The 22,318-nt window shown below is 39.1% G+C and overlaps 1 protein-coding gene across 4 annotated transcripts in view; it reads right to left on the bottom strand.

Annotated features, from left to right (window-relative positions):
• Positions 1–22,003, bottom strand: part of KCNH5 (potassium voltage-gated channel subfamily H member 5) — a 325,149-nt gene extending 303,146 nt beyond the window's left edge. For all 4 annotated transcript variants that reach the window (XM_067028368.1, XM_067028369.1, XM_059059059.2 and 1 more), the window contains exon 1: positions 21,137–22,003. In XM_067028368.1, the coding sequence (XP_066884469.1) occupies positions 21,137–21,209 (73 nt within the window). In that variant the 5' untranslated portion in view covers positions 21,210–22,003. The remainder of the gene's footprint in view (positions 1–21,136) is intronic.
• Between the last annotated feature and the right edge of the window lie 315 nt (positions 22,004–22,318).

Here is a 22,318-nt window from a genome sequence, read left to right as displayed (position 1 = left end):
AAAACTAATTGAACTGTATACAAGATCTGTATGTTTTACTTCATATAAAGTATACCTCAAACTTAAAAGAAAATACAAGAAGGACAAAGGGCTAGAGAATCACAAGTTTTAGGAAACCAGTGGCATTTAAGCTGAACCCTAGCTATAAGAATGGTAATACTACGTTTCCTTGGTATATACAGTGATTAGAGCAGAGATTAAAATGAGCTTATTCCTGCAAAAATGCTTCATAAAATATAAATTCTTCTATATATATTTTCATTTATATATAGCATCAATTATAAATACTTGTAATGTGATCATCAAAAATTAACTTCTTTCCCTTCTTAGCCCAGGCCAGGTCCTAGTCAGTTTAACCTCTCTAATGCATATGTTCCTCACTTCATGACTAGGTAGCTGTGACAGTGCATATAGCTTGCTACATGGTCTCCCTGATTTTCAGACTAACATTCATTTGTCCCCCTCAAGCCCTGCCTCCATCCTACTACTCTTCATCCAGATCAAGTCTCCCAACTGTTTACATCACTGAATCCTCTCCCAGACTCACAAAGTCCTCTGAAATCCAGCCTCATCCTCTCTGCCTGTGCAAACATGTTTCTCATTACTCCTAAAGTCCATACTATCGCAGTTAGGTCAGTTTTCTCATTATATCCCCAAAAGATGCTCACTCATGATGCCTACTATCCACTTGAAATACTTTTTCTTCATCCCTTTCTTTGCCTATCAAAACTTTTAAGAACCAGTTCAACTCTCCCTTCTCTATGACACACATTCAGTGGTTCCCACTGGATCCACATCCTCTGGCTACCATCATATCTGTCTGTGTCCAACCCATCACAGGACAAACTTTTCATAAAAGTTGTCTATTCTCATTGGCTCTATCTTCTCAGACCCTATTCACTCAACTCACTCCTATCTGGCTTAACGTCCTCACCGCTCCAAGACAACCTAGGTAACCAATAATCTCTCCATGTCACCAAATTCAAAGGACACTTTTCACCCTTTCCACTTAATAATTCAGAAGCATTGTTCCCTGGTGGCGCAGTGGTTGAGAATCCGCCTGCCGATGCAGGGGACATGGGTTCGTGCCCCGGTCTGGGAAGATCCCACATGCCGCGGAGCGGCTGGGCCCGTGAGCCATGGCCGCTGAGCCTGAGCGTCCGGAGCCTGTGCTCCACAACAGGAGAGGCCACAACAGTGAGGCCCACATACCACAAAAAAAAAAAAAAAAAAAAAAAAAAAGAAGCATTGGTAACCGCTCCCTCCTTAAAAATGTCTCAATCCTTAGCTTACATAGAACAACATTTCCCTGATTCTCTGGACACTCCTCCATTTCCTTTGCAGACTCAACACTCTTTATCCAGTGAGTATATTAAAGTTCCTCTATGTCCATTCCTCTTCTGCTTTCACCTATCTCCATATCAGTAACTCTATCTCCAAACCGGACCTCTTCTATAAACTCTAGATCTTTATATCCAGGTTCACCTCTCCTCATAGATAGCTTAAATTTACCTCAGTAGAACATGTCCATGACCTGTCATTTCCCCAAATCAGATGCTTTCCCAGTGTTTCCTATCTTAGGAAATGAGATCACCATCCATGCAGAAATCTGGGAGCCATCTTTCAACATTCTTCTGATTACCCCTATAGCTAATTTATTACCAAATCTTATTAATTTTATCTCCTAGAACCCTTTCAAATTTCTCCATTTCTCTAGATCTTCATCATCATCTCCCAACTCCAAGCTTCCATCATCTCTCCCCTAGACCATGCCAAGAGCTACCTAATCGGTTTACTCAGACCATCTCAATGAAGGAATCATTGAGTGACTCCTTCAATAGATTATCCACACTGAAGCCAGGCAGGTCTTTTCAAAATTCAGTCTGGATCATATCCCCTCCCTGCTTTAACATCTGTCAATAGCTTGTCAGGGCTCTCAGAACTCTCCCAGCTTTGCATGGCCTATAATGATCTCAGAGTCTGTCAAACCTCAACTCTCACCATTCTGCACCTTGCCCTGAGTACGACAGCCACACTGATGTTTTCTTTTTTCTTGTGAGTTTCAAGTCCTCTCCCACCATAGGAGGACCTTTTAACTTGACATTCTCTCTGCCTGAACATCATTGCTTTCCCTCCACATTTGGTTGACACCTACATTTATTTAGATCTTAACTCAATCGTCATGACTCTAGTGAATATTTCCCTGACCTTCTGACCAGGTCATCCCTAATAATTTTAGACATGATGTACCTCTCACTCACAGTCCTTATCAAAGTTGCAATTTTATGACAGCCTCATGACACCTATTAGTGTCATGAAATGATTAATGCATATCTGCCTGTTGAGCTGTAAGTTCTATTTGATCTTCCAATACCTAACACAGTGCCTGGCATCTAATATATGCTTGCTAATTGTCTGACTATATCAATAAACAAATGCATTCATAGATTTTTGCAGGGATCTCTCTTTATAGAATTGATATCATGAAATTTAGTATGAAGTGCCTCTCTAAATACCTCATATATGCTTTCATATATACTATTCTTTTGTCTTCTCAAATAGATGTTACGGTCCTGAGAACTATAAAGTTTATGTCTACTATGCATACAATAGTCAAAATACAGTAATTACTTATTGATTAAAGGAACTGTCAGTATCCCAGGAAAGAGAATCCCACAGTTCTAAAACAGAAGGACCATAAACATTAAAAGGTCTACTGCAGGAGGCCTTCTTTCCCCAGAAACTATCCAAATCAGTGTTTTTCAAACTTTCTTTAATTGAAGCTCATAGTAAGAAACAAATTTTACACAGTGACTCAATGTGTGTTTACACACATGTACACACAATCCAAAAAAATTTCTCAGATAACACTCTTACTACATGAGATGTACTCTATTTCTGTTCTATTTCAATTTTTTAGTGTGCCAGTCAAGACCCATTAAATGGATCTACACCCTATGCAGGGTTGTATCTCATGGTCTTAAAAACTTGCTTCAAACTATCCCCAAAGGCCTTGCAGACCTCCGTCTCTCATAAACAGACTTGCTTTCTAGACATTTTTTAGGATTTAGATCAGAAGCTCTAACTGTTCCTAGTTAACTCTGCTATCAAAAATGTAACCCCACCCAACGTACCATTTTCAATAGCTCTACAATGGGAAAATTAAGACTCCAGCTCAGCAGGGCCCTGCTCGCACTATCCATTTGCTGTTGATATATTATTTCACTTACATCCTAGTAATTCTGTGTAATAACAAAATTAATAACAAAAGTAACTGGGAGCAGAGCCCTTACTCTCTGCCAGGCATTGGGTCAGATGTCTACATGCAACTCCATCCCACAGTGAGTTGGAGACTCACCAAGCCCCAAGTACCCCAGGAGGTCAGAAGCAGGAACTAGCACCCAGGTTCCTTAAATTCTAATTCTTGACTGAGACATTTGCAACTTCAAACCTTTTCTAGGGGAAACTGTGCCTCATTTTTTGCTTTAGACAGAAAAGTAGAAGACTAGGAATGAAAGGTAAGTCCTAAAACAATTCATGGCAGGGGGGAATAATTCTCATATTAGTATGAAGGTGGAGTGGTTTAGGAAAAAGAACTTAGAAGCTGGAATCAAAAGTGAGTTGTTGAAAACATATGGACACCAAGGAGGGAAAGTAGGGGTGGGGGGGTGGGATGAATTGGGAGATTCGGATGGACATACATATACTAATTTGTATAAAATAGATTTTATACAGCAGGTATATTTTTATTTATTTAATTTATTTTATTTTATTTATACAGCAGGTATATATTTATTTTATACAGCAGGTATAAAATAAAAATTAAATTTATATTTAATGTATAAAATAAAAATTAAATTTAAAAAAGTAAGTTGTTGAGATGTTGCCTATCTTCAATCTTATTTTTTAAAATATATACTTGATTTTAACCAATAACATAGAATACGGACAATTCAGATAATTGCTAGGTACGCTCTAGAGTATTTGCTTGCATGTTCAATCAAACCTAGCAACTCAAAGTTTTTTTAAAGTTTTAAAAAATAGTCGAGGAAATATGCTCTCTATTTATCTTTATGCTTCAAGTTTGATTCCATTAATTTAGACCAACAGAGAGTAAAGTAACTGGACTCTGTGCTCACTAGCCCTTACCTCAAGGTCTTAATAATTATGCATTAGCAATATGTGCTCTGGGTTTAGGAAGACAAGCATAAGAACTGCTTCTATCATTTCTGAATGTTTTATAAAACCATTGAGAAAATCAACCGCAGTGCTAGGGCCTTCATATAACTAGTCATCAACTGGTAAATAGTCATAACAATCATATTATCATTAAAATCCTTTCCCCAAATTTTCTGCCGGCATTTGGATCCTGTCTCAATACTACCAAGGGAGCTACTGTGAAAAACCTGGGGAGTTTTAATTAGGTTATTGGCTTCCTCATAATGATACCTACCACTCTGGGTAGTTTATGGAGATTAGAATAATGTAGGAAAAATCTTTATAAACTACCCACTGGAGTAAAAATTCTTTATAAACTATAAACTGTTATTGTTTATTATATATAAGCTTCTTTTACAACTGTATTATATACCCAGAGAGAGCTTTCTGTGTGTGAGCTGTGTGTGTGTGTGGATAAACAAAGAACCCAGAAAAAATAAATTTTTAAATGTTGACCCTGCAAACCAAAACCTATAAAATTATACTGAAAGCTAAACTACAAAATAAAATATTAGGAGGAAGGGGGAGAGAAAGAAGGGGAGACAGATTTTTTTAATGTTAAAAGCTTGGGCTTCCCTGGTGGCGCAGTGGTTGAGAATCCGCCTGCCGATGCAGGGGACACGGGTTCGTGCCCCGGTCCGGGAAGATCCCACATGCCGCGGAGCGGCTGGGCCCGTGAGCCACAGCCGCTGAGCCTGCGCATCTGGAGCCTGCGCTCCGCAACAGGAGAGGCCATAACAGTGAGAGGCCCGTATACCGGGAAAAAAAAAAAAAAAAAAAAGCTAAATTAGGGCTTCCCTGGTGGCACAGTGGTTGAGAGTCCGCCTGCCAATGCAGGGGGACATGGGTTCGTGCCCCGGTCCGGGAAGATCCCACATGCCGCGGAGCGTTTGGGCCCGTGAGCCATGGCCGCTGAGCCTGCGCGTCCGGAGCCTGTGCTCTGCAACGGGAGAGTCCACAACAGTGAGAGGCCCGCGTACCGCAAAAAAAAAGCTAAATTAGAGGGAAGTTGCTCAGCATTAAATTGTCCAGGAGCTTCTTTCGGAAACTTGTCTGTTAGTTGAAACGCAATATGTGTATATGAAATATTCACACAACTGTTCCATTTCCCTATAGTCATGAAAATTATTGTTTTGGTGAATGTGAAATCTGGTATTATTAACAAATATTAAGAACAAGATAGCAGAGTAATTAAAATTGCTTCCCAGAACATTTTAATTCCCTTTGGCTTTAAAACATGGCAGGGAAAAGCAATATGTTTACTGAAGGATAACTTCTTTACAAAGGAAATAGTTGCAAATCTAGAAAGCAAGACCAGCTCAGAAGTTTTGGAAACATAAAGTCATTAAAGAAATTGCCCAGAATTCTTAGTAACCATCATCATCCTCATTGTTATGAACTGAATGCCTGTGTCCTCCCAAAATTGATATGTTGAAACTCTACCCCTCCTGCAATGGTATTAGGAGGTGGGACTTTTGAGATTTGATTAGGATTCAATGAGGTCATGTGGATGGAGAACCTCATGATTGGGACTCGGGCCCTTATAATAATGATAAGAGCACATGCTTCCTCTGCTGGGCTTCCCATCATATAAGGAGAATACAGTGAGAAGCCAGCAGTCTGCAATCAGGAAGAGGGTTCTCAAAAGAACCTGACCATGCTGGCAGCACCCTGATCTTGAACTTGCAGGCTCCAGAACTGTAAGAAATAAATTTCTGTTGGTTATAAGCCACCCAATTTATGGCGTTTTGTAATAGCAGCACAAATACACTGACATTCATCAACCATGCTTAGGGAAACCAGTTCTGATTTGTCCTCACAGCTCTTAGCACACCAACAGCCATGAATTCTGAAAAATTAAACCTTCCTTGGGATTCAGACTGTTTCAGTCCTTGATGATGTTTCTAAACAATCATGTCCAAATGTTTTAAATACACAGATGTTCCTGTATGAGGGCTCTAAGAATTGGGTAATTATCCCTACCAGGTGGTAGTAGTCCAGTAAAACATTTCAGAAGCAATAATCCTACACATGGACAAATTCTCAAACAGATCTCTGCAAGAGCCTGAGGCTTTAAAACATCTTATTATATTCTTTCAAGACCATCGAGTATCCTCTCAGAGATGGACATGAAATAAGCACTTTTTCCTCAAGTGTTAGAAGGTCAAAAACTAAATCACAAGCCCCTAATTCAAAATGCCCACTAGGATCCTTATGAGTGTTTCTCAATTTTGACTATTCATTCGATTGGGATGGAGGTTGAGGAGAATTGGAGGGGGCCACAGGAGTTACTCATTCTAGGCCCCAAAGAGTTGGTTTTAATTGGTCTGTAGTGAGAGCCAGGCATAAGTTATCTAAATCTTCTCATGTGGTCCCATGTGGTCCAATATGCAGCCAGGGTGGAGAAGCCCTGAGCTACTGCAATAATGCCTAAATGCTGGCAGCTGCAATAGAATCTACAGATTGCTAAATTCTAATGCAGACACACTGAATTGACTCCCTAGGACTGGAACACAAAAATACAACCTCAGAGGTCAGTCTCATTCTCGGCCAGGTTTGGGAAACTTTGCTCTCATACCTTGCTACTCAAAGTGTAGACCGGTATCACCTGGGAACTTATTAACAATGCAGAACCTGGGACCCACTCCAGACCTGATGAATCAGAATCTGCATTTTAGTGAGATCATCAGGTGGTTCCCCAAGCTCATGACTACGCTCATCTTGTGCCTCCTTTTCTTCCTTTTAAGGATGGGAAAGCAGGCCAGGGAAGTTAGAGGACTCGGCAAACGTAGGAAAGGGGCATCTAGTGGGGGAGAAAGACAGAATTAGGCCTCGCCGCCTAAGACTTTCTATTTCATCACTATATTTCTGAACTGCTGTTTAAACTTTTGTTTTCATTTAATATAAAGGAAGCACTTCCTCTTTACAGTGCTATTTCTTCAGACATCAAGGAAAGTAACTACAATTTAATACCACTACATATTAATCCCATTCCTAAAGGAGATCACATATAAACCATGAGGTCAATAATTCTGCGGACAGAAGTTTCTGGAAGAAGAAAGGTTATATTCAGTCAATGAAAACAATATAAAAGCATGTATTCTTCCTTTCTATAGCAATTCCAGGAAAAGAATCTTTTCCTCTGAGCTGCTCCAACACTACCTGTATCTGGCATGACTAGATGGTTATTTAGGTTTTCCTTTCATTTGTTTTTATGAAAACTACCCCATTCTCTGATCCAGAAATTCCATGGACATTAACAAGTGTGGAACACCTTTTGGGGGGTTAAACCTCTCTCTCTCTTCCTCTCATCTTTTTTATGCAAATTACCCTAGAGAGAAGTATTTCAAAGCACAAGCACAGATAAGTTTTCAGATATTTTAAGAAGTGCTAAGGCACAAAAAAATTCTAGACTACTGAGGAAGAACCAAGACATGGAGGTGAGAAAGGAAAGGACTTCACAAAAAGAAACCAAACATATTGAATAAAACACATTCACTGATTTATACTTTTTCCAAGGTCTAGTGCTGATTCTGAGAAAAGTCAACCAGATTTTCCCTCACATTATATTCATTTAGTCCTAACCTTGGAGAAGCACACCACCCAGAGATCATCACCCTTATTCTGAAAGCCCTAAAACCCTGGCACAGACCTCCTCTGGCAGAGGTGAAATATAGGCAGAAATCGGAAATTGAGCTAAGGGCTATTTCCAGCCAATCTCGCAGAACCCCGGGGCCTCCATGAGGGAAGGACTTGAGGGCAGGTGCTCAGAGTTCCAAGTATTACCCCACCCTCCGCAATTATCTGATTCACAGAGCTAAAGAATTCACATTCCAAAAATCAGTGGCCAAGAATGGAAATTTGGAGCTTAAAAGCAACACAATGAAGCTCATGCAACAATCACTAATGTTTTCTAAAAAGTATTGAAGAGGGTATTTCAACAATGCTATTGTCAAATATTCATTATAAAGTTAGATTTGGTTTGGGAATCTTGGTTTTATTCAAAATTTTCCTTTGGATAGAGAGAACAAACTAAGAGGTTACCAGTGGGGAGAGGGGTAGATTAAGAGTTAAAAAACTACTGTGTATAAAATAAATAAGCTACAAGGATATATTGTATAGCACAGGGAATATTGCCAATATTTTATAATAATTGTAAGTGGAGTATAATCTATAAAAATTTTGAATCACTATGTTGTACACCTGAAACTGATATAATATTGTAATTGGACTATACCTCAATTTTAAAAACCTACTTTGGAAACATATATACATACATACATACAAAAAAAATTACTTTGTTTCTCATCTGAACTAGTCTCCTGTTAAAATCTGAAGTTACATATTTCTAATCCACAAGAACAACCAGACCGACCAAGCTAATTATCTGTCCTGTGATATGCTTCTGAACCTCTGTAAGGAGAATACAGAAATCACCTCTGTACACAGTCTCGCTGAACTAAGCTCTCTTTGGCTGCATTCTTATTTACTTCAAGGGAATGAAAAGGGAGCTAGATAACAAAGTGATAATGCAGGTGACCTCTAGAGCTTCACTACAAAGCTGGCAATCTCCCAGTTTTCTCCATCTCAGTTTTCTTCATCTCCATCCTTACCTCTCTCTATGCCCGATGCTTGAGCCAAAACCCTGAAAGTCATCCTTCACACCTCTTCATTCATGCCATCCAATTCAACACTAAACCCTAATAATTCTATCAGCAGAGACATCCACTTCTCTCCTTCTCTACTGCTACTTCCCAGGCCAACCCACCATCATCTCTTGCCTGGACAATTGCAACAGTCTCCTGGCTGGTCCCCTACTGTCATCGTTCCTCCCTCCAACCCAACTTGCTGTTACCCCTGTGGCCAGGAGATCTGTCCACTGCACTTGGAATACAATGCAAAAGCCTTACCCAGAATAGTCAAGCCTCTGTCTCTCCACCCTTGTTTCCCGCCTTCCTCTTTTTTTGCCCACTGCAATCCAACTACACTGGCTTTTACACTTCACAAATTTAGCCACTCATTTTCTCTTTCCTCCTTAGAATGGTTCACATGTTTTCTCTCTGCCTGAAATATTCTTCTGCCCATTCATCATCTAGTTACCTCTTACCTTAGGCCTCAATTCAACACTACTTCCTTAGAAATGTCTTCCCTGACACCATCTCCCAATCAAAATTAGTTTCTGTTACACTTGATCACAGCACCCTCCCTTTTTCCTTCAAAGTGCTTACCACAGTCTGTAATTTATATTTTGTCTGGGTTTGTTGAACGCCTATCTCCCCACCAGACTCCAAGTTCAATGAGGGCAGGGACGATGTCTGTTGGTTCATCACTGTATACCCACAAAAGTTTGTTGAATGATCAAATATAAAAATTCTTATTCCTATTTAAAGTCATACGGCCAATAAATAATTACTAGAGCAATGCTAGACATTGTCAAGAATATAGATAAGAATTATGCTAGGTATTTTTCTTCAAAGAACTGAAAATTCTGTAAAAAAATTAAAATTAGGTGTTCTGACACAGATTTCCCTGAACTCTGGAAACTTGTGAATTTAAGTCATGGAGCATATATTACTTTTTAAACTTGTCTTAAGTGGTGAGTGATATCTATAGATATATTTAAGTTTCAGAGAATAGTAACAGCAAAACCATCCCTGAAGCACATATAGCACATTTTTATTTGGGTTAAATAAAATCCTGGCACAGATAGCTAAACAAAAGCATAAATAATTTATGTCATGACCACATTCACAATGTTGATTTCTGGTAGGTTCATTATCCACTTCTACTATGTCAATAACAGAATATAAAACTGGTATGTTTCATGTCCTTACAAATACACCTTTATCCTACAGCTCTATATCAAGGAAATGTGTGTGTGTGCCTGTGTGTGTGTGTGTGTGTGTGTGTGTGTGTGTGTGTGTAGACACATACACTTTGTACCTGTCTCATTCCACAATGAGACTAATTATTATATAATAATAATGGGCAACATTAAGCAGACCATCACTGTGGGAGTTGGAAATATGCAAAAAAATATCTGTTAAATTATTCAAACTTGTTCAGCTGTCAACAAAGATAAAAATATGCCTTCATTTTTCATCTCCCTCAAGATCAAAGGTACATTTTTAAGTTTCTGTGTTTCTTTGATGGCATTAAATTCATCATTTTTCCATCTAGCCAAAGTGGTTCAGAATTCATGAGATACTTTAACTTATATTCCTGAAATTCTAATGGTAGGAATAATAGCAATTTTGTTACAGAAAATATTTCTACACACACACACACAAAAAAAATGTTCAACAATTCAAAGTTTCTACTTTTAATCACTGGTGTTTTGTTCATGAAAGATGTGTTTCTAAAAAGTATACTTGTCAGAATCATTAAAAGTAAAAGATAACTGCAATAATGGCCTATGAGATTCACAGTCTCATAGTACAACAGAAAACCTTCACCCTGCTGTAGATAAGAACAAATTTTTACTGAATTTCATTACAATGATATTTCTTAAACTACCTAAGGACTTAAAACATTCACTAGTTATATAATCTTGGATAAAAGCTAAATCAGTCAAGATATGTTTGTCAGGGGGAATAAAGTATTACATTTTTAATGTTTAAGCATCATTTTTCAAACTTGTACATAAGCAAACCTTGTTTTTGCAAATGAGCTGCAGCTGTTCTAAAGGGATTCTATTTTCTTTGAAGTTAACCTTTTAAGGCAATCAAACACTAATAGCAAGATAACTAATGGAGAATTTCCTTTAAAAGACTAGTCTAAGCTCCACTCCCGGTAGAAAAAATAGAAGTGAGGCTTTTCTGAATGTATTTACAACCCGATTAACTTACTAAAGCTTTGTCCTATTTTTTTTTAAATTTCTACTATCTATGCATTAGGAGCTAATTGTTCAAGGGAAAGATACAGATCACAAATTCAATTCACTTCTCTCCTTTGGCCGGATTTTACTGAGCCAGTTACAAAAAGAGGCTGAATTTCTGCCTTCTTCAGCTTCTCCAAGCACTGCCAATTACTGAGGTAAAAAGAAATGATGTTTCTTTGACTGTAAGTAGTAGTTTTTTTTTGTTGGGGGAAAAAGTGGTGTTTATTTGTTTGTTTTGGTTATTTCCTCCAAATAAGTAAGCCCTTGGTAAAGTGAATCCAAATGCCTTTAATCTCAGATCCACCAGTTTAAGAGATAAGAAAGCCTTAACTATCTAATACTTTGCTTTCTTCAGGTTAAAAAAAAGTAAATCTCCCCTACCTCAGAGAAAATAGGAACAGGTGAATATTTATTAAGCCCTTGCTATGATGAGGCACAGTGCAAGATTTGCTACATTTGTGGGTTTGCTGAATCTTCCCAGCAAACCCACAAGGTAGTTCCTATAATCCTGTAGAGCCCTAGGATGTCGCCAAGAGTAATGGCTAGAGTCAGGACGGAAGTCTGTGTCAAGACAAGATGGAAATGCCTTTGCTCTGTTGAGAGCACTGTTCTCTGCTCCACAGAGTTCCAGAAAGATGACCAGTTACCTTGATGATGGTTGCTCTAGTAGAAAAAGAGGCTGCTTGGGAATGAACAAGGAGAATGTATCACACCTTTCATTCCTCACTCTCAGAGGAGATCTTTTGTTTCTGGGCCCAGTAGTGAGGCAACTCTTCTCTCAACCTGTTTACTCCTCCTTTGGTCCATCATACTTATACACATTGGCTGTATATGATATCGGTAACGGACATGTATCACGCCCTGAGTCAGTAGCGTGAACGGGCAGGAATTCACTCACTCGGCACACAGTGCTTATAAAGGGTAAGAAAAAACTACTTGGCAAAATTCTTACCCCTAGGGATCAGTAATCTGGTTAGCAAGTCAGACTAATATTACACTGAGTGGGAAGCCAAAAATGACCCTAAAATTTCTAGACTAAAAAATTAAAATATTAAAGACACCTTTGATAGAAATGGAGAAATACCAAAAAAGTAAGTCTATTTGAAGCCAAAACCAATGATAAATTCAATTCTCTGGCCACACTGAGTTTTCAATAACTTGTGAGGTGTACAAGAGAAATTCTATAGGCCACTGGAAATACAGGACTGGAGAACAGAAAGAATACATTTTAAATTATGACCGAGGACAAACTTGCTCTGAAAAGGAGGGTAAAGATGTAAGAAAGACAGCTGAAGGTTAAACCTGAATGACAACCATCCTTCAGGAGAGGAAAGAGGAGGAGAGGGGAGGGAATGGGAGGCGAGGGGAGGGGAAAGGGGATAGAAAAGGAATAGAAAGGGTATAGAAAAAGAAAGGGAAAAGGGCAAGAGAAAGTGAAAAGTCATGAAAGCCAAAAGATGAACTCGTGTGGAGAGGGTAGGGGAGCAGAGTCTTAAATCCTACAGAGCCAGAAAAATATGGACAAATAAAAGGTTTTTGGATTCACAAGAAGAATGCTCACCTGTAAACTTCTAGAAGTTTCAACATTACGGTTTAGACAGAAATCCATTGAAAAGAGGTGCAAAAGGAAATGGTGACCAAGAATTAAAGGCATCAGCTACAGATGGTGCATTCAAACTTTTAAACATCTAACTAATAACAATAACTAACCACACTGATACTGATATGGTGCTTGTTATGTGCCAGACACTGTTCTCAGCGCTTTGCATGTATTTCCTCATTTAATCCTCACTCCCAACACCGTAAGCTAGGCACTTTTATTACTTGCATTTTGCAAAGGAGAAAACTAGGTATAGATAAGTAAGTCACAGAGCTAGTAAGCATCAGAGCCAGGACTTGACTGCAAGCCTCCAGAACCTATGGTGCCTAACCAGTGTGCACAATGCCCCTCACAGAAAGAAAAAAAAAAGGAGAAATGTTATTTTTATCGTTGTGTTCAATGTGCATCCCCAGTGCTTAGATCAGAGCGTAGCACAGAGTGGGCGCTCAACAATATATGCTGAGTTAGTGAATGATTAACTAGAAAGAGTCTGAACATCAAGCAAAAGGATGGGAGTTATTTTTAGGGGAGTTTATTCTGGGATTATTTAGCCCTCATTGAAAAGTTCCTCTGTTCTCTCAATGTCATAAATATGTGAAAATAAACTCATTGTGCTATAATCTGTCCCAAATCAAAAATATACCAGCAGACAGACAAGGCTTACAGAAAAGATCAGGATAAAGATGAAATTTGCCCTCAATCTAAGTGAGTTGCTTGATTTTCAGTTAAACTTGGTGATCTGAGGCTGGCCATGCAGTCTGTAAAAAGCCAAAATCTATTCTGCTTCTTCCTCTGGATAGTGCACAGGACTGCAAGCTGCTTCTCAAGGCAGAACTCACTCAGAAGATACAAAAACTGGTACGGATCAATTCCCAGGGATAAAACTTAGCATCAATAACTCCTAACTGCAAAATCGTTTTTGAAGCAATAATTAGGATCAACAAATTTCTAAACTGTTATTTCCTGTATAAAAGTCTGTCTTTCAAGTTCTTGGGGATTAGAACAAAAATGATAGGAAATATTTCAGCTGTACATCAAGTTGGAATAAGAGGTGAGTGTGAGATCATATACACATTCACCTCTCACGCTCTCATGAGTCCCAACTGATTTTCTCTGTACAATATGATTTCCATGATATACACATTAGTTACCTAAATATTTTAAACTATACAGTTACTGACACAAGCTTACTTAATAGATTTAATCAGCAGTGTTTTAGAAAAAATAATCAATTCTAGACTTGGTTAGTTTAGGAGGCAACAGCAAAAAAACCATTTATTCAACTAGTACTTAATGCTACGTGCATGTGTAAGTTATAACCCATATCCTCAAGAAGCTTAGTCCATATGCCAACACTTCCACAACTTCCCAGTTACATGTCATTACCTCTAGAAACTGCTGATTGTGCACCTAAGCTCAGATCTCAAATCATATAACTTGGGCTTCCCTGGTGGCGCAGTGGTTGAGAATCCGCCTGCCGATGCAGGGGATACGGGTTCGTGCCCCGGTCCGGGAAGATCCCACATGCCGCGGAGTGGCTGGACCCGTGAGCCATGGCCACTGAGCCTGCGCGTCCGGAGCCTGTGCTCCGCAACGGGAGAGGCCACAACAGTGAGAGGCCCGCATACCACAAAAAAAAAAAAAAAAAAAATCATATAACTTGTGAAATCAATAGGACTTTGTACTTATGTTTCTCTGATGGGACCATACCCAAGAAAGAAAGAAATCAATTTCACTAAAATTTCAAGCAGCTTTTCAACCACTCTTCCTTTATAAACTATTTCACTTTTTATTTACTTTTCCTACCTTTTCCCATGTGAAAACTTAACATATCACAAAACTACTATCTAGAATGTACACAAATATTTCTCTGTATTAGTAACAGTATCCATAAACAACCAAATACTAAAATAATGTCTAACACACTGATATATGTGACAATACTATCACAGCGTTCATTTGATCAAGTATTTTTCAAGACCAAGCCTTTCCAATATTAAAATTTCTATATTATATAAAATGAGACTATTTAAATTACTCTTTTTAGTCATTCTTCAATAATGAAAAGGAGTTATATCATACATTATTAAGCTAGGGTATTTAGTGGAACACACTAAGGATTTTTTTTCAGACTTGTTGAGATATAACTGACAAAAATTGTATATATTTAAAGTGTACAACTTGATGGTTTGATATACATATACAATCAAGCTAATTAACATGTCCATCATCTCACATAGCTAGTGTTTTCTTTTATTGTGTGTGTGGTGAGAACATATGACTGGAGTCTTAAAAATTCTATGAATAAAGAAAAATATTTTACAAATGTCCATTTCTTGCAGCACATCAAGACTATTTTCTTTGACCTCAATTTCCACAACAATAATTACCAATGGTTTTGTGACTTGTTATTCATGTTCATTTGATTTCACTATGTATCTCTGTTCTTCATAAAAGTGCTGTATGGCATACTTTAATTTTTCCCATTAAAAATGATTTTGTTCGGGACATTTCAGAGCATCTCTAAAAATATGGTTTCTAACCCTACCAAAAAGAAAAAAATCCCTAAAACCAAGATTCAGACTTGATGACTGACAGGAAATAGAACCTCTTAAAGTAATATGTCTCCAATCATATTTTTTTGAGAGTTTAAGAAATTTGAAGAACTTTGAAGAATATTTACTTTAGCTCTGTATTTTATTTTTAAAGTTTGGATAACATCAAAATACTAGAATCATATAATACCCTAGGTAAGTAACTGTAAATCTGTAAACTATCTTTCAATAAGATCAAAACACTGTCATGAACTGATTCTACTTCACCAACTTAATCAAAATTATATCAAGACATCTGATGAGGAAAATTTTTGATGAAATAGAAAATATATATTCATCCTTCTGGTATGAACATTATTTATACATTATTATTCTGCAAAACTTTATATTTCATACATATTATCACCACACTGAGATGATTTATTACAATAAAATTTTGTTCATCTGCTAAAGTAAATACTCTACTAGTCTAAAATTTATTTAAATTTGTTTCCATAAACTGTTTTTACTAATATCACATTCAGTCACAAAACGTAGGTCACCATCAACTAATATAAGATTGCAATTCCTTTCTTCATTTCACTTTCCTATATGTCTTGTGTTTTAGATATTTTCTGCCAAGACTAAGAACTAACTGCGTTGATTTTAACCCCCAATCAAACTTGAGGTAAAAGACAGAAAAGAGAAACAGAAAGATCTTAACTACTTAGTTCACCTGTGGCAGAACCTATAGTGCCCTCTTGTGGTGAATCTTAACTACAGCGCTCTGGAGAACAGTACGACTTTTCCTAGAGCAGACACTGGAGAGAAGGTGGAAGCCTTGTTCCTCTATGCTACCAAGCAGCTGTTATTAACAATGAAAGTAAAAGATAAATATTGACTAAACTAAAAGACTCCTTTATAGAAATGTACTCAGTCACCATCAGTTAAAACAATCATAGCCACTCCCTTCTATTAACAAAAATACTGTTTTATGTTTCTTTTACTAGGGCAGTTGACAGATGGCCAGGCACGTGGATTTCTTACATACTCTACTCTGGAATCAAGCAAAAGATAAACAAACAGAGCAATTTCTAGTGAACACAAGAATGTCCTGGGACAAGCAACTCTCTAGTCAACAAAGTACTGCATTTGTTATACAAGGCAGTGTGGACTCTAAAGCAAGGGACAATCCTCTGGCTTACTTATAATTTAGGCAGTGGTCAGTATAATTTCAACCTCTATGATATTTTAAAGGTAAAAGTGATACATTATAAGACCTGGGTAAACCAAAGCTTCAAAAACTCTAAGTGGTTTTATCAACATTTCCTGAATAGTATTTTAGATCTTTCAAGAAAAAATATCAAGTCTTCTATACCAAAACAACCCCACAATAATCCATTTGTTTTCCACAATTTTTCTAATTGGATGAAAATTATGAGTTATTATTTCTTTTTTGTTTTGTTTTTAAATCACTAGTTCTCTTATTTCCCCTCCTATGGGTTCTCATTTAAGATCTTATTTTTACAAATATTAATTATAGCACAAAAAATGATTTTGGATTTTCCTATAGGTAAGAGCACTGAGTAAAGAAAGTGCTTGCGCAACCAGGTATTTCAGGCAAAATGGAAAACTGAGTATACTCAACTTCTTCTCTTGAAGGTTAAGTGGTTCATAAAATACTGCCTTTTCTGTTTTCTTCTTTCCTGGGCCCCTTTTTTCTCTAAAGAGAAAAACATTTCTAGTTTTTCATAATGTTTAAACTATTAACAAACAGTCAATTCTAATTTAAAAGACATTATTTTTATAGTTAAAAATTTTCGAGATGGCAACCAGGTTTACTGTCACCCAAACTAATCATTTCTGCCTATTTGTTAAGGAATCAAAGACAACATATATATACAATGTACTGCCCAAAGCAATAATCAGATTGAAAGCCTCGGAAATGTTTTGTTTTGTTTTAACCTAAAAGTCCACCTAAAAGTCTTAAAATACTGTTGCTTTCTTTCAGGTACCTACCCTCTACCCGTAAGTGTGCTCCCCACGGCCCAAAATATATTGGTGAATAGCTTGCATAAATACTATGCAAGGTTTAAATAAGGGAAGATGGCCTGATAATGTTCCCGACACAGATTCGGTCAGTAGGCATTTTGGACGGGGGCCTCCTATGAGACACTGCACGCATGTAATGAACTCACCACATGGTTCCCAAACTTTCCCTTCCTAGCAACATATTTTGATTCTACTGGCCAAAAATGTATCTAAACCTTGCTATTGCATTTATGCTTTTGACCTTTACAATTTCTTGGAGTAATTATGTATACTCTATACCTACTAGAATCACATGTTAAGAATGACTGTAATTCCTTTTAGTTGTCTAAAAATGATCTTGTCTTTTATCTTAAAACTAAAGAGAGGAATTCCCTACTTCTACTATTTGGGGATTTGGCTATAAAGTATGTTTATATCCATCCTACTCAATGGCCCTCATTATTTTATTTTATAGACTTTGAATCACCAGAGACAACTTGAAATGCTTTCCCATAACAGATTGTGTCAACTAAACAAGGAAAATAAAAAGCCAATCTCAAGAGGTGTAAAATAACAGCAAGTAGGCTACAGTGCTACTCTAAGGCAAAGAATACAGCACTGTTATTCTGGGGAAATTGCAACTGAGGAGTTCGGAACTTTATTAGGATATCCTCATGTTTAAAAGCTATACCCAAATATACCACACTTCTTGCTCTTTTTTTCTGCATCAAGAAGTTTTCTGATAGATTTCTAATTGGCTGAGATTTCAGCTCATTAGTGATCACCGTGGACAAATAAAAGCTTGACATTTTCTCTTGGTGTCCATTGCCCTTTCATATCTAGTATCCCTCCTTTTCTCCCTCTCTTTCTCTTTCTCTCTCTCTCTCTCTTTCTCTCTCTCTCCCCCTCCCTCTCCCTCCCACGCTCCTTCCCTCCCTCTCTCTCCTTCCCTCTCTCCCTGTATTTCTGCTACTTTTTACATCTCTCTTTTGCTCTTTCTATGTGTGAGACAGAGAGAGAGTTTACTTCCTCTGCATCTACCTTTGTGTCTGGGTAGATACCTGTCTGTATGTTTATCTGTGTGTATCTCTAGATATGCTTCTACTCCGACTCTCACTAAAAGATCTGATATTTTCACAAGAAGTAAATGATGTTGTATCAGAAAAGGAAGCACTTCATGGGGTAAAAGTAACCCATCTTTCTTCAAGTCTTAGCTAGATTAGGAGTGCTGCCTCTTTTCTTTTCCACTAAAGCTCTGCCAATACTTCACTTTCAATGTTGTTAAGTTAGTGAATAATGAAATCTTCACGGTGACAAACTCAATCCATCTGTGAGAACCCTGAAGGGAATTTTCTGTTAATCTCAAACAATTTCTCAGAATGAAATTTTCTATTTCTCTGCCAAATTATATAGAAATGGCAACAAGTGTGGGATACTCACACATAAATGTGTAGAGAAATTTAATACTGTAATTCTCAGTTTCTGAGGTTCTTCCTGTACAAGTGGCACTGAGACTTTCCGTTATTGATTACATACACGTGTTCATATACTTTCCTCAAATATCTAACACATTTCAAACAAAACTCAGAGGTTTTGAGCAGTGGTATTAAAAGTTAGCCGTAAGCAATTAGAGGTGATACTTAAAATGCAAAAAGAGATAAATTTTCCTTTGTACTTGGTGCTATCCATGGAAAGAAACGTTAAACCAGTTAAGCAATTATAACATGAAGTGTAAAAAAGATAAAACATTCACTGACTTGGATGGTAGGTTTAAAATGGAGGCAACAGAAGCAGCTCTTTCTAAGCCACATAAGGTAAGTCTTAATTTCATGGTGTATCAGAAATAAAAGATATTCTACAAACTGGCTCAGAGTTCCAGTCTGCATGAGAAGTTTCAACCAAAGATGCTATATGAGCAAACTTCAGCCAAGGAATTCTCATCTACTTTCTGGTTACCACAAAGAGCAATAGAGAGCCTCCAGATTTTATTCTTTAAGGCCTTCTCTGAAAAGTCCTCTCACAGACCAAATTGCATGGAGTTGAACTAACCCAAGAGGATGAGAAAGCTGAAAAACAGACTGATATACCTTCAATAGCTAATTCCAATAAACTTTAAATTTCCCAAACTGGTTGTTTTAACAGTAACATCTCCTTGTACTCTAGGTTTCTGTACAATATTAATATAAGAAAGTAATGTGTAAACATAGAAATTGGCTACCATGAGGAATTTATATTTTATATTATCATAAAAAATCAAACACACATTTGAAATCACACTGGAATGGCTAAAAGTATTATAGTTTTTTTTACACTAAACCAGGCCTATTAGCTACTTTTTTTTGAACCCAAAAAAGTCTGTTCAAGACTTGTATAGTATAAGGCATTGACCAAATGCAAAGAAATAAAGTCAAAAGCCTCAAATGAAAACCAAATAACATGTCAAAGATTGATGAAAAATACCTTGGGACACTTACATATAGTCCCCAAATCAGGGGAAATATTTGCAAGCCTAGTTTTAGAAGAGATCATATCCTAGGAATTAATATAACCTAATCTACCAATTCAGGAAGAGCATAATTGTATTTAATTATTTATTATCATTTGAGTGTGCCTCTGTCTTCCCACTAAGGAGGGAGCTTTTTGAGAGCAGAAGTGTCTTTAATCATTTTTTTATCCGAAGGACCCCACAGAGTGTCTCTTGTATAAGGCACCCAAATAAATATTGTTTCATTGAATGAATGAATGAATAAACAATGATTATGGAATTGCATAGAGTATTTCCATTGCTTTGGTCCAAAATCTACTGTAATCAATATGCAGAAATGGCTTTCTCATAATTCTCCAAGCCAAGGATCTCAAAATATAATAACAGGCCTCTGAAGGAAAAAAACAAAAAACAAAAAACTTTAAAGGACATTTTATATATCTTGCTTGTAAAATTGAAAATTATATAAAAGATTTGAAAGCAAGTAGAAAATGTACATTTCAGTAAAATGCAAAGTTTATAAGGTCCTAAAATGTGAAATATATAACCATCCCCATTCCAATATCTTAGAGGAAATGAATGCATAAATGGATGGCAATTCAAAGACACTTTAAGGCAAGAAAACCCTAACATCAGTAGCAAGGTAGAATGGCATTTTAAAAATTCTTTCTCCAGTTACTTTAAAAGCACAGTAGCTATTGCTTCCCTTCTACATTTCTCCTGTTTAAGTCAAATCAAATATATCATATAGATCAATATAGACCAATACAAAATAGAAAAAAAAAGAAACTTTAAACACAAATTTGACCATAATAATTGCCTTCCCATTTTTCCAGAACTGATTCTCTCTTAGGTTCAACTCCAGCTACCCTCTCATACACAAGGCTCCTTTCAACGGTGCCCACTGGGCCTGAAAGAGCCATTCCAGAGACTAAATCTTAAGTAGCCACTTTCACAGCCATTCCCAACTTGAGGGAACCCTTCCACTGAGATTAACTCTAAGAATCTGATCAGTCTCTTCAGCCTACTTGTTTAAAAATGTGGGGAAACGATGAACAAAAAACATATCCCTCAACAAAGCGAAACTCAACTCTGTTCTCCAGATGTACCTACACCCTCGCCGCTGCTCCCCCTTGGCTTCCTGCAGTTCTGGGCTCTGGACAGGTGGGAGGGGGGAGAGTATGTCTTGGGAAGGGGATGCAACTAACTTTCCTCTGCCACCTCATTCCCACTCCCACCTAATATCAGGTCCATCTTGTAACTGCAGCCGCCAGGTAGGGCGGTCTGCGTCCCCCTCCCGCCTTGGAAGAGGGATGGGACGGGGAGGATGGGGGGCGTAGGTGGGCAGGATGGAGGTGGAGGGGTGTTCTGACTGCAACTCTTCTTACCGCTGGAGCGCCTGACGATGTTCTCCAAAAATGTGTTCTGCGGTGCCACCAGCCCTCTCTTGCCCCCCGGCATCCTGGGTCTGGAGAGCAGCGGCCAGGATCCGCGGCGGGGGAGGGGGGAATGCAGGAAGAGAAGGTGGAGGAAGAAGAGGAAAAGGTGGAAGAGAAGATCGAGCCGAAAGAAGAGGGGGCGCGGCGGCGGCGACGGGGTCCCCTGACTGTGTCTCCAGCCCGACCCGGATGAGCAGCTCTAGGGAGGAGGACCAGGCAGTTCATGGTAGTAGCGCTCCCCCGGCCGCCGCTGCCCAGACTGTGGCGGTGCCGCACACGGGGCTCGGGAACTGCAGGCTCCGCGGGGCACAGTGCGCCTGCGCCGCCCCCGCTGTCGCTGTCCCGCCGGTGCTGATGCTGAAGCTGTTGCTGAGGCTGCTGTCGCAGCGGCGATCACCTAGGCGCGGGCTCAGCATTTCTCCCCCTGCCCCGACCCCGGGGCCGGGGGAGCAGGAAAAGCCCACTCAAAGCCCTATCTCTCAGACCCTCTCCTGCGCCTTCCTCTCCCACTTCCTAGCCTACCCCTCTGGCGCAGCTGGATCAGCGTTGCCCAGCTGAGCCCAACTTCTTCCCGTCTGTGCGCCTGGTGGCCGCTCCTCTCTCCCTGGAGATCGAGGCAAACGCTCGCTGTCCGGTGGAGCGGGAGAGGAAGTGGGAAGCAGGCAGGATGCCAAAGAGGGCAATGGGCAGTCGGAGGGGTCACATCTCAGTTTCTCCTGCCAAGGTCCCGAGTCCCGGCTGCTCCCGGGGACGCAGCTGCCGGGGCGGAGGTGTAGATCATCTCCCGCTCCAGTACGGGCTGAGCGCACAGCAGGGACTGACTGAGCGGCGCGCGGGGACGCAGAGCAGCCACCTGACGCTGCTACTGCCCCCCTCTGGGCCTCGGCGCTCGAAGCTCCACAGAGGAGATTTCAGCACCCGCCCTGGCCCACACCTTGGAGCCCGAGCCAGATAGGGTCGGAGCGTAGAGCAGGAGCGGGAATGGCCCCGGCGCCCCAGGCTGGGTCTGGCGCGCGGAAGAGCGTGGCGGCAGTACAGGGATGCTTCCCAGGGCTGCGGAGCGCACAGGCGAGCAGCGAGCCCAGCCACTGCTAAGTTGCGGAAAAGGTTGCACTTAATGCAAGGAGTAAG

Source organism: Kogia breviceps, chromosome 3 (assembly GCF_026419965.1).
Source record: "Kogia breviceps isolate mKogBre1 chromosome 3, mKogBre1 haplotype 1, whole genome shotgun sequence".
Lineage (NCBI taxonomy): Eukaryota > Metazoa > Chordata > Mammalia > Artiodactyla > Physeteridae > Kogia > Kogia breviceps.
Note: the sequence above shows the minus strand (reverse complement) of the source record. Positions and strands in the feature narration are given on the sequence as shown.